The sequence below is a fragment of the Carettochelys insculpta genome, chromosome 9 (genome assembly GCF_033958435.1).
Source record: "Carettochelys insculpta isolate YL-2023 chromosome 9, ASM3395843v1, whole genome shotgun sequence".
Lineage (NCBI taxonomy): Eukaryota > Metazoa > Chordata > Testudines > Carettochelyidae > Carettochelys > Carettochelys insculpta.
This window is the reverse complement of record NC_134145.1, coordinates 46,044,190-46,056,115: the sequence shown is the minus strand read 5'-3', so window position 1 is coordinate 46,056,115 and position 11,926 is coordinate 46,044,190. Positions and strand designations below refer to the sequence as shown.

Below are 11,926 nucleotides of genomic sequence, written 5' to 3'. Positions count from 1 at the left end.
CCATAGCTTTCACAAGTACTAACATTTGCTTTCAGATGAAACAAATGGTGTTTTGAAAAATTTAAAGTAATTCTCAATTAAGGCCAGCTTGTGTCCAGCTCCTGCAAGAGTTTATAGGAATGGAGGAGACCTGGGGGCCTGTGGCTTAGCATGGCATGGCATGGCATGGCAACCAATCTCAAGCTGCATGCTGAACCCTCCAATAAGGCCTGTGCGTCCCAGAAGGCCATTTACTTGCTTGCTCCATTCATTGTCCCAAAACAGGCTAGTGGCCAAAACATAAACTCTAAAACTGCACTCTTTCTATGTTCACTTGACATAGTTTCATACATCCAGCATTCTACTTGTGGCCACTAATTGAACCATGTAAGGATCAGCAAGATATTCTCACCTGTTCTCATCCCTGATCTAGTTTCCAGATGCTCTATTCAGTGCTCTCAACTAGTCATTGAAGAGAATTTTAACTTGTTTTTTTAATTCAGAAAGTTACCCCCTCCCTCACTGTCCCCAAACTTGTGTCTGGGTATTTTAAGTGTAGTGATTTTGAGTTTAAAGTGTGTTTTGAATTTAGTCATTCCAGAGACAGAATTGTATTTGAGTTTCTTTCTTTCTTTTTCTACAGGTGGTGCACATTCACACATGCTTTAATACACATAAAATATTTGTTCTATGAAGGGAAAAGATTAGAGGGAACATTGCCGGGGACCCTTCTGAGAGTGAGTCCCCAGTGCCATTGTAAACCTAGTTCTGCTTTTCCACCTCAGCGAAGTGTAAAATGCTACGATATAAAAGTTCTCCTGTCCTCTCTGCTGGCGGTAGCGTTCTGTTTTGTGTTCAATTTACAGCCAGTGGAAAGGCAGACCCCTGGGATGTTCACTGACTCCCCAGTGCCTAAACAGTTTAACTCCCTAGGGAGCCACAGTGCTACTGGTTCTTTCTGTGTCCTCACATTGAACCTCCAAGGGAAAGCTAATGTGGTAACTAGCAGTTGACTGCTTAACTTAGATAACCTTGGGTGTCATTACACCTTTCAATTCTTATTTTTTATTAGACAGCATTTTTTATCACTTTTCCATTATAGAATCTGACTTTGATTGTTAAAAGTCCAGAAACATCAACCTAGGCCGAGGTAGGCAACCTGTGGCTCTGGAGCCACTTGCAGCTCTGGAGTCACTGGCGGCTCTGAGCACTATAGCTGCTGACTCCTCTTGTGGCTCTGAAGGTTGTCACCATTGAAACAGAAGTTAGGATTTTTGTTTTAGCAGACGCAGCCTCTGGAGCTGTGAGTAGTCAGCTGTGGCGGTGGGGAAGCCAGCAGAGCTCCACATGGGGGAAGTCAGCCTGCAGGAAAGCTGTAGGGAGGGGCGGCTGCGCCTGCTCTGCCGGAGCTGTGCAGCCTCACAGAAGGAGGAGGCAGTGGGGAGCATAAGAGGGAAGGTGGGGGGCCATGGAGGAGCCATGGAAGCACATGGAGCTCGTCAGTTGAGACAGGTAAATCCTGGGGCTGAAGGGGTTAAACTGGGTGTTGGAGACTGGGGTTGGGGCTGAGAGGGGCTAAACCTGGGCACAGGGGGCAGGTTTGTGGGATGGGTGGTAAAGCTTGGGGGTAGGTGGGTGGATTTGGGGCTTGAGGCAGGTAGAGCCTGCAGATGGGAGTAACAACTTTCTAACTGGGACAAATCATTGTGTGTGCACTAAAACAACAAGAAGTCCCATGGCATCTGATAGACTAACAGATATTTTGGAGCATAAGCTTTCATGGGCAGGACATCTTGTTGTTTTGAAGATACAGACTAACTTGTCTACCTCTCTGATGCGTATGCACTGTTCTTAAAATAGGGGAGACAGAAATTATGGTTGAATGTTTTTTATTGACTGTCTTGTAGTCGCATGCATTGTGGCTCTTGAAGTGTTGATTTTGTAATCGAATTGGAAGAAAATGGCTCTCTTCATTATTTCAGTTGCAGACTCCTGACCTATGCCAACAGTGTGCCGAGACCTGTGCCCAATGCAAAAGAAGACATCATTTCTGTTCCAATGTGTCTAGCATCTACAAAGAGGAATTTAGACTCCAAAGAGGTTCAAATCATGTCAAGTTTTATGACAACACCCTGAAGTTCTGAGGTTTAAATCTTCAAAGGTGGAACAGTACAGAAGGTGGATACTAAAAATTTTAAGTGGAAGCTTACAATGAGAGCCAACCTCAAGTCTCATTAAGTGATTTAAAGGCCAGTGTTAACTGCGATGGATTTATGTGTAGATTCAAAAATCACATTCGTTGTTTCTGAGTAAAGATTTCTCTATCTGATTGAATTGTGTGTGATAGATACAGATGCATATTTGTAAAGTTAGAGGTGATAAGGCCCTATCTTCATCTGATGTAAATGGAACTCCATTGACTCCCATGAAACTAACTCGGTTTGAAACCCACTAAGGCTCTGACCCATGTGGTGTTCAGTTTTTTTGTTTGGTTTTGTTTTTCTAAAAAAAGAGTGACTGTGTGACCTTTGGGATACATTTGATTGTCTGTTGTGCATTTCTTTGCTTTCCATGTGCTTGTTTCATTGAAATTTACAGTGTGGTCAGCTAAGGGGCTGTGAACTGAGCCTAGCAGCTTCCAGGCCCTTTAGAGAGTTTCCTAATGAGGCTGTGGCCTGCCATTGTTTGATCCCTTTAATAGTCCTTGACAAGGGAGCAAGGCTAATGCTGGAAGAACAGCCAGCTCAGAAGTGACCAAAGGAATTAGAGAACTGGAGAGTTTTGCCAGGAAGTCTAGAGGAGATATGAGAGAGCCAGATTTACCTAATAAACATTCTTTAAAACAAGGCCACTGACTGCCTGTCTCCCTTCAACCTCCCAAAAACACCAGATGACAGTTGTCTGAAGAATAAAAAATAACTAGCGAGAAACCTGTCAATAAAGCATGGACTACCCAATATATTGCACTGAATGTAGCATGTATCATTGCTTGCCCTGTGGACAGATGGCATGTGTTCGCATTCAGTTGAAGTAACTCATGATCTTCAGAGACATGCATCTGATGAAGTGGGTCTTTGCCCACGAAAGCTTATGCTCGAAAAAGTCTTTAAGTCTATAAGGTGCCACAGGGCATCTTGTCGTTTCTGCAGATACAGACTAACATGGCTACCCCTTCTGACAGAGATCAATAGCAGGGTCTTGAGATCACTGTGGCTGAACTGAAAGAGCTAAGGGAAGCAGGTCCATAGCCAAGGCTTTCTGGGACATAGTAGAGCACTCTCACCCCCCAGTCTGAGAAAATACCTTATTTTCCTCTATTATGGAAAGATCTGTGATCGTGCAGATATTATATATTCACATTATTATAAATGCCCATCTGTAATATATTGTTGGACAGAATTTATTATACGTAAGTAATATCCATAAATAAATGAAGCTTTTTTTCCCTTTTTTTTAGCAATCCTCCATGCTCATCGTCCTGCTGGTAAATGTTAGCAATCTTGAAGCTGACCACTAAAACTAATAGTAGTTGGTTCAAACCCGCATTGAAAGAGGCACTCCCCTCTTCACAAAGCTCTCAGTGCTTCTGCCTCTTTAACCTCTTTTCTGCTCTTCACCATCCAGCTGGATCCGAGTTAGCCATTTGGTCCCCGTCAAGTGTCTGCAATAAGGAAAGACAGCTGAAGTCCTTTGCTAATTCAGCAGAAGAGATCAAAGTCGTCCAGGACTGCACTGACTCCTGATAAACATTAGAAACAAACTAAATATTCCGTCATAGGGATGTGTCAAGTTTTTCTGGAACTGCTTGTGCCAAAATTGAAGTTCAGCATAATTGTATGGGTTGTATGAAAGCCTTAGCAAGCTAAAGCATGTTGACTGCTTAGGAACAGAATAACACAGGAAACAGAATATAGGCCATTTATCGTCATTTTGTATTGAGGACTGCCATTTTAGGAATTGCATTTTTGCACTCTAATAAAAGTACTTTTTAGATCAATATTCAAATGTTATTCATTTACTCAATAATCATTTAAATCAGAACCAGTATTTTAATAATGGCTGCATTGCTAGTTGAATATATTCATTCATTATTTCCCCAGAAAAATATTTTTTCTTGCCTGGTATAGCTTGAAAGAATACTTGATCGACAAATGACCAGACACTGAAATAGAGCTAAGTTACTGAAAAGCAATATTAGAAGAACTAAGGTCTTGACTTACTGTCCTATTTTTTGAAACATGAAGCACTTTTAAACTCTTCTTCAGTTCTTTTGTAGAAATGGTTAAAAATGATCTGTTTAGTTACATTAAGGAAGTTAAACACTAGTGCAGCAACTTAAGAAAAACCCTCTTGACTTCCTGGAAACTGAAAAAAAAAGTGGCATTTTAAAGAAGTAGGTAAGATTGTCTCTGACATCACTTAGCTATATAGCGCGATTGCAAGTGGTTAGTCTTTGGGTGACAGAGGAAACTGCTTTCTGACTGATAAGCAGGCACTGCAATGTATGTGCACAGTTACTCCACTTTTGGTTCAAGTTTTTGGGAGAAACATTTTTACAGAAAGATAATAATTATTTTTCTTTTCAGAAAGACGCACATGCTGTTTCATAAGGATACGCCTGATTTCCAGATATGACCATGTTTTTGTGGCTTAAACTCTTGGCATTTGGCTTTGCCATTCTGGATAAGGAAGTTTTTGTCAAAGGTGGGTAGCAACTGATATTTCATTCTTTAAATCGGGTACCTTTTAGCATCCAGTTCTTTTAGCAACACAGAATTTTGAAGCTTTGCAAAGAGAAGTGGCAGCTTTGTCCAGAAACTATAATATATTGGTGCCGCAGCCATAATGTGGCAAAGGCTACAGTAGAACAGGAAGACATGGCTTAGAATGTGCAAGAGAAGAAATGTTTCATGTGTAGCCACCAGTGAACATTATATAAACTGTTTTAAAGAAAACTTTGCTTTCTATATTTTAATGATCTTTTATTAAAATAATATGGAAAAATTATTGATCTGAAGCGCTCATAAATTTCAATTCAGTACGCTCCTGGTTAATTTTTATGCATCAACACTTTATACATAACTGCTAGAAGTATTACAAATATCAGCAAAGTAATCTTTAAAAAAATCTCTTTGTATTTAATGCAGTTTTGGCATGCAGATGCTCAAATTTAGATTTATATAATAGAGAATCTAGAAAGAAACCCATAAACTGACTGAGGTAATGGGGTATTGTAGAATTTGTGTAATTACTACTGACTGTTTTTAAAAAATAATTTCATTGGTACATCTGCTTTGTAGTTAGTGAAAATTAATTAGAGTGACTTAGAAGTTAGAATGGTCTGGAGCCATTTTCCATTATAAGTAAAGTTGGATCAGTCTTTCCCTTGTCAGACGTGAAAGAATGGTACAGTGTAAGGGTCTGATCCTGTAACGCTGAGGACTAGGTATAGTGCTTGCTACCCAGAGTAGTCAATTAAGTCAATGGCAGTACACAGAATAGTAAGTATTACAAATGGAGGGCAGCATTTATAAAATTGGAATCCTATGATGATACAGTTTTCAATAAAACAATCTCAGTGTTGCTGCTTGACTGCCCCCCACTTCCCAATAATTGAGGATGTCAACACATTCATCTTAGCTGTGGCAGCAGTTTGTTATGCAATATTCATCCTAAAAATGGCCCTTATTGTACATATTCCAGATAGTAGCAAATGGCATGGGCTGATTCTCCTCTGAACTACAGCAGTTTTACATGGGCATATTATTAATAGTTTATTATTACTTTATTTCAGTGGAGTTACTCCTGATTTACTCAGGTATAAGTGAGAGAAGACTGAGACTCTTAGTTTCTGACATGTTTTTAGCTGGTTTGAAGGATGGGTACTTGTTCTGTCATCCTTGTGAGCTTGTAGAGTGTGGGCACTAAGCAGATCTGGTTAGTAGCTGTTGAATAATATATGGAAACAAATGAACCCTGCACTATGAAGTTGAAGAACAGAATTTTCTTTTTAGAAAAGCTCTCCTTTTTCATTTTTATAACTGATATCTACAGTTTCCTGCTGTTGCCTTTTCTTCAGGAAGGGCAGGTCAATGCCTGCCTCCAAATCCTACCTCTGTTGTGGGTCAGTGAAATGGTTAACAGAGGGGGTAGGAAAAGGGGGTGAGGGGGAGAGGGCAGCATTATTTCTCCTCAAAAGACAGATTTTATCTTCTTTTTGACATAGACTGATCTGGCTTGGGCCAGTTCTTCCCTATGAATTGATAACACAACTGTTATAGAAGCCCCAGCAGGCAGCAAGGCAGAATAAAGGCAGTAGAAGTTCAAATACTGAAATGGCATTAAGGTATGAGATAATTATGAAGGAGAAAATATTTGGCTTATAATAGCTTTGCTCTGTCTCCATTTCTTGCAAGGAACTCTTTTCCTTCACTTTTCTCACTGTGATTCTTGGCAAGTCATTCACCACTTGGTGTCATTGTATCCCCTTTTTCATTAAAGGGGGATAAAGTAGTTTACAATCTTTGCAAACCATGTTGAAATCTACAGATGAAAAGACCTGCATAAGAGCTAGTTATTATTGGTTGTGTTTAGCCATAACATATTAATTTATTGTATCCACTATCTTGAATATCCAGCAATATAGGAACTGAAGGTTCTATTGCTGCTAAAGTGAAGGGTATCTCAGATGGAGCTCAGAACACTAGGGGTCTGGAATCTGCACTCTCTTCCTCTTGGTTGCCAGATGGGATTTAAGTGTTGCTTTTTTCTGTATAATTTGGCACCTGCTTATTTGAGAGGTATCTGCCTCCAAGGCTTACTGTCATAATTTTGATCAGTCTTCTTAAGTTTCCTGCCCTTTCCCTATGTTGTGTGAAATATCTTAAATTTGACTTTCAAAACACTTTCAATGCCTATCTGTTTCCCCTGTTATTGGGAAAGTAAGGATTTGTTGGGCTGGATATTTCTGCCAGAACAGGTGTGTTGATGAACTTGCTCTTTCCTGTGTTGGTTACCTATGCCTGGTAGGGTGAAGTAGATGATAGGTCATATTTGGGCTGGTTTATTGTCTATGGTGTTGTACTGGGAAGGGAGGGAGAAGGTCTTTAATCTGCTTCAAGGGGTAGTTTGCTGGTTATTGTTAGTCACTGGTGAGTTTGTTGCTGGGTGTGTCTTTACATTATGATTCATGACCAAGATCCAAACACACCTCGAGATTTTGGTTTGGGGGGTAATCTCAGTTTGTGGGGCCCAACCTGAGATGTTTGAAAACATCCTGATTCTCTCAAATTGTTGAGCACTCTGCCCTCCAGATCCCTGTAAAGCATCTCCGATTGGACATCCCAATGCTAAGGCATCTGGCCGCATTTGAGAATCTTGAATCAAGCTTTTAAAGAATGTCAAAGATAGCTTAAGCTTAGGAAAGGTGCCTTTTATCTATATTGTTAGAAAAGTCAATAAATGAAATATAAATGGCAATCTGGAGCTTGTCAATAATAAATATTGAAGCCATATTATTTATAGCCATTCAGTATCTCTTTTCTCATGAACACTGAAGACTTCCACATTGATATAGAAGTGAAACATCTGCAAGATGCCAATGTACTGTCTTAGGATCCATTCCTGCAACTCAGTCTGCACAGAGGCATTTGCAGCCATAAAGAATCCCACTGAGGTCTTTCTTTCAAAAAGAGGTCTGTCTCTCTTGTAGCCATTTCCACAGAACAGCTTGTAATACTGGGGCCTAATGCTGTCTGGCATTTGCTATAGAGCTTCTAACACAATCAAAATGCAAATCCTGTCTTTTTGGAGTCTATCTGCAATGCATACTAAGGCATATCTCTGTGAAATGCTGCAATTGTTCTTGGGTATTTTTACACACATGATGACTGAGCATCCCTTCTTCCCTCTGCGTCAGACCCTCCTTTTCCTCCCTGAAGAATTGGCACAGCAGTTTTCACAAACCCTTTACCCACCACTGAGCCACTTCCTTTTCACAACAAACTCCAAGTTCCACCTAATAGTTTGGGTTTGACTTTCTTCTTCTTCTTAGTTAAAAGGCTTCTGCAGCCCCAAACAAATCACTGCATAAGAAACTTCCACCATTATCAGCTATAGGTTGTACCCCCCTAAACCTGGACTTACTGCTCTGGCAACATCTGTGGTCCTGCAAGGCCATGGATGTCCTTGAACTAGAGAGCCACAGAGCTGGAAGTCTAGTAGCAGGAGGAATAGTAATAGAGAGGCAGCCATCTTATTCTGTTCGCCAACAAAACAGCACAAATGTAGCACTTTAACAAAATGATTTATTCAGTGATGAGCTTTTGTGAGACAGACCCACTTCTTCAGATCAATCTCATTTCCAATACAGACTGACATTTATAAGTACAGAAGCCAAAAAAAAAAAAAGCAATAAAGACTGACAAATCAAGTACATAGGATTGAAGGAGGGGAATGGAGGTGGGAGGGGATGTTGTGTCCTGCCTGAGATAATTACAAGCATCAAAGAAGGGAAGCAGCCCTTGTAATGCGTGAGGTGATTGATGTCCCTGTTCATACCATGTATTAATGTGTCAAATTTGAATATGAATTCCAATTCACAAATTTCTCTGTGTAATCTGTTTTTAAATTCTCTGTGCTCTAGGACACAAATTCTCAGGTCTTCAGCAGACTGTCCCACTCTATTGAAGTGTTCACTGACTGGCGTATGTGTATTGAGTTTCTTGATGTCTGCTCCATGTCTATTTATTCTTTGGCGAAGGTTTTGCCCAGTCTATCCAATGTACATAGTGGCAGGGCATTGTTGGCACATAATGGCATATATAATTTTGCTGGAAGTACACAAGTGGACAAAGTTGGCAGTGAGGTTTGCTGCAAGGAAAGGTTCCAGGATTAGTATTACTGTGGTGTAGCCTGTGATTGCTGGTGAGAATCTTTCTTAGGTTAGGAGGTTGTCTATAGGAAAGGACAAGCCTGTCAGCTATGGCCTTCTGGAGTATAGCATGATCTAGAACAGGTTGTAGTAGCAGGAGGGCTGGTGAAAGACAGCCTTATTGGACTGGGAGCCCGGGGCAAATGGGCTTGTGACCCCACCACTCTGGGAACCCAGAGGGGCTGGCATCAAAGTGGAAGGGGCTGGCATCCACATGGTGGGGGCCAGGATGGTGTCCACGTGGTGGGGGTCAGGGCCAAGGTTGGGGTCAGACTCATCAGCATCAAGGACAGCATCCAGGCCTGGTGGCAGCAGGGCTGGGGCTAGTGGCTGGGGCTGGGGCCTGGCAGTAGGGCCCCAGTTGGGCCTGGAGGTATGTGAGGCTGGAGGCATCAGGGTGGCCGGAGCAGAACTGGAGGTGGTGGCAGGGAGGGGTAGAGGGCTATGGGACCAGAGGCAAGGGATCTCCAGAAAATTCCCTTGTTTGGGCCTGGTCAGGTCCCAGGAAGGTCTAACCTGTACTGAGTTCTATTAGAACAACTTTTCTTCCTTACTTTAGCCACAACCTTCAGCAGAGCTCACTTTATGTTATTGGATTCCTGCATGTCAGTTAAAGCTAGAAGGACTGTGCTAGAGTGCAGCTCGGGTTACCTTTTTGGAAAGGTCTGTTGGAGCCCTGTTGTAGTTTTAAATTGTAATGGCTGAAAGCCATGGTAATACTGGAGGAGGAGGGGTTTTGAGAAAAGCAGAACTGCATAACCATGAGAAAGATCTTACAAGAGGACTAGGGGAACAGAGAGTGTTCTGAATTCCTGTCTCTTCAATGACACTTTTCAGTTGTAATAGCCGCCTGTTTCTTGGAGTTGTGTCTGGCACCTCACTGTGTTGGTTTCAATAGTGCACATACACAGCACCTTTTCTGGGGCGGGGGCCTCGTTTGTGACAAACCACTCACTTGTCAGAGCTTTGCTCACTTCTGATATGTCAAAATATGGTGATAGATGCACGAAAAGCACAAGAGGGAGGAGTAGTGTGTAAGCGGGGAGTGAAGAGCTGATAGGGTTATTGTTGTGTCTGTTATCTATAGACTATAAAGAAATGGATGTGAGTTCAAGGCCACTTACTTTTTTCACACTGCACAAGGCCCCCCCATGTGATTCCAACCATGTAATTCATTAGCTTTCGTCATTACTACATTTATCTTTAACAAACCAAAATGCAGCCAAGCACATTTGGAAGGCACTGCCCGTATACTTCTCCAATCACGTAGCTGCTGTTCAGAGACTGATTAGAGAGAGAGGCCTTTTTGGAACACGTCACACCACAGTCACTCCCTTTACTGATGATTTTTTTCTCCAATGCTATTATGTTTGTTTGTATTCCAAAGGCCCAGTTTAGCATGGGGCATAGTGTATTAGGAACTATACAAGTAGGTAGTAAGACACAGTCCCTACCTGGGCAAGACAGAAAAAGGGGCAGGCGAAGGGAAAAATGGAGGTGAAGTTGTTTTCCAAAAGTATTAGAAGAGTTCAAAGTTAGTTTTCAGAACAGTACCCTGGTCTTTGGACTCTGTGTCGCCTGCGCTATCTACTATATCCTGCTGTGCCACCGACATTACCCATATATGTTGAATAACCTTGAGGTCTTTACACGCAGTGGCCGTGGCTACACTAACCCACCCTTTCAGGAGAGGCATGTGAATCATGGCCGTTTGAAAATGCAAATAAGGTGCTGATATGAATATTCACAGCATCATTTGCATTTTGTGAATAGCCATAATTTACATGCCCCTTCCGAAAGGTAGGGGAAGTGGGGCCATGGCCAATCAGTAATACATTGTCACCGAAGTATATTTAATAGGTGTTTCATCTCCTGAGGTGCTGCATGGAACTACATTCTGTGCCATGCTGAGAGTTGGACTACAAAGTGTTTGAATCCACTGTGTTGTCTCTTGGTGTTCATGGTCTGGTTGGATATTATTACATCAATTTCTCAGTTTTCTTCAGTTCTGCCACTGCTACTTCCCTTTGCCTAAATGGCTGTTACCTCTTACGTCTCCACTCACCAGTGCCAAGAGCTTTATTTATTTTCTCAGTGGAGCTGTTTAATGTGGATTGAGTTGGTAGGGTCATCCAGGAAATGGTAGTACAGCTTAGAAGCATGTCACCTCAGATAGCCTTTTGCCTTTTCCATGACCTCAGGTGTCAAATGTTGCACATTGCCGTACACTCTTCCGATCATTAACTAGTTGAAATCAAACAATCAAGAGGATGCTTGATTTCAACTAGTTCATGTAATTTCAGTTGGGAAAACCACTGTGAGCTAGCAGGAAGTTTTTCACCAAATGTTTATTATCTTAGACAGGGACATCAGGCCCTGAGTCAGCTGGAATCAGATTGATGCAACATAATGGTGTAAAACCCTGAAATGGTAAAACACTGGTTTCTTCCTATAAATATGGAGATTAAACAGTAACAAAAACAACATAGTGTGCATTATTTTTGCAGTTGAAATGGAGACTCAGAGTGCTGCATTGTGTCTCTAGATATATTTCCAGGTTATTTGTGCATTTGCAGACACATCATGTTCACTGGCATATTAATTTTATCAATTTCCAGGCTTTTTCTGAGAAAAAAAGATTGAGGACTTTGGTTTCCGGGTTTTAAAAATGTTGTGAGCATTTCAGTGCTAGCTGACAGTCTTCATAATGTTGTATAGCTACAGAACATATTTCCTCTTTTTTTTTTCTCAGTACTGTGTTCCTAATTATTCCCCCTGTGTCAATACATCTTCAACTGGTATCTTTTTTGAGTTCCTGTTTTTTAAATGTAAAGACTTGTTTTGCAACCCATTCATAGCCTCACCACTCTATGGGGAGTTATCAGCTCTAACAGTGTATTTCATACGGTTTTGTGACTTTTTTGCCCCAAGTAGGTAGAGCATTTTCTGAAATTGCCTTTGAAATAGTCTTCTCTGACATGTTGAAACAAAAATACACACACAAATAGGACTAAG

General features: G+C 41.3%; 1 protein-coding gene across 1 annotated transcript in view; it reads left to right on the top strand.

Moving 5' to 3' along the window:
- The first annotated feature begins 4,450 nt into the window (after positions 1-4,450).
- Positions 4,451-11,926, top strand: part of PTPRC (protein tyrosine phosphatase receptor type C) — a 181,575-nt gene continuing 174,099 nt past the window's right edge. The window contains exons 1-2 of the mRNA XM_075002512.1: positions 4,451-4,481; positions 4,566-4,683. Of these exons, the coding sequence (XP_074858613.1) occupies positions 4,611-4,683 (73 nt within the window). The 5' untranslated portion in view covers positions 4,451-4,481; positions 4,566-4,610. The remainder of the gene's footprint in view (positions 4,482-4,565; positions 4,684-11,926) is intronic.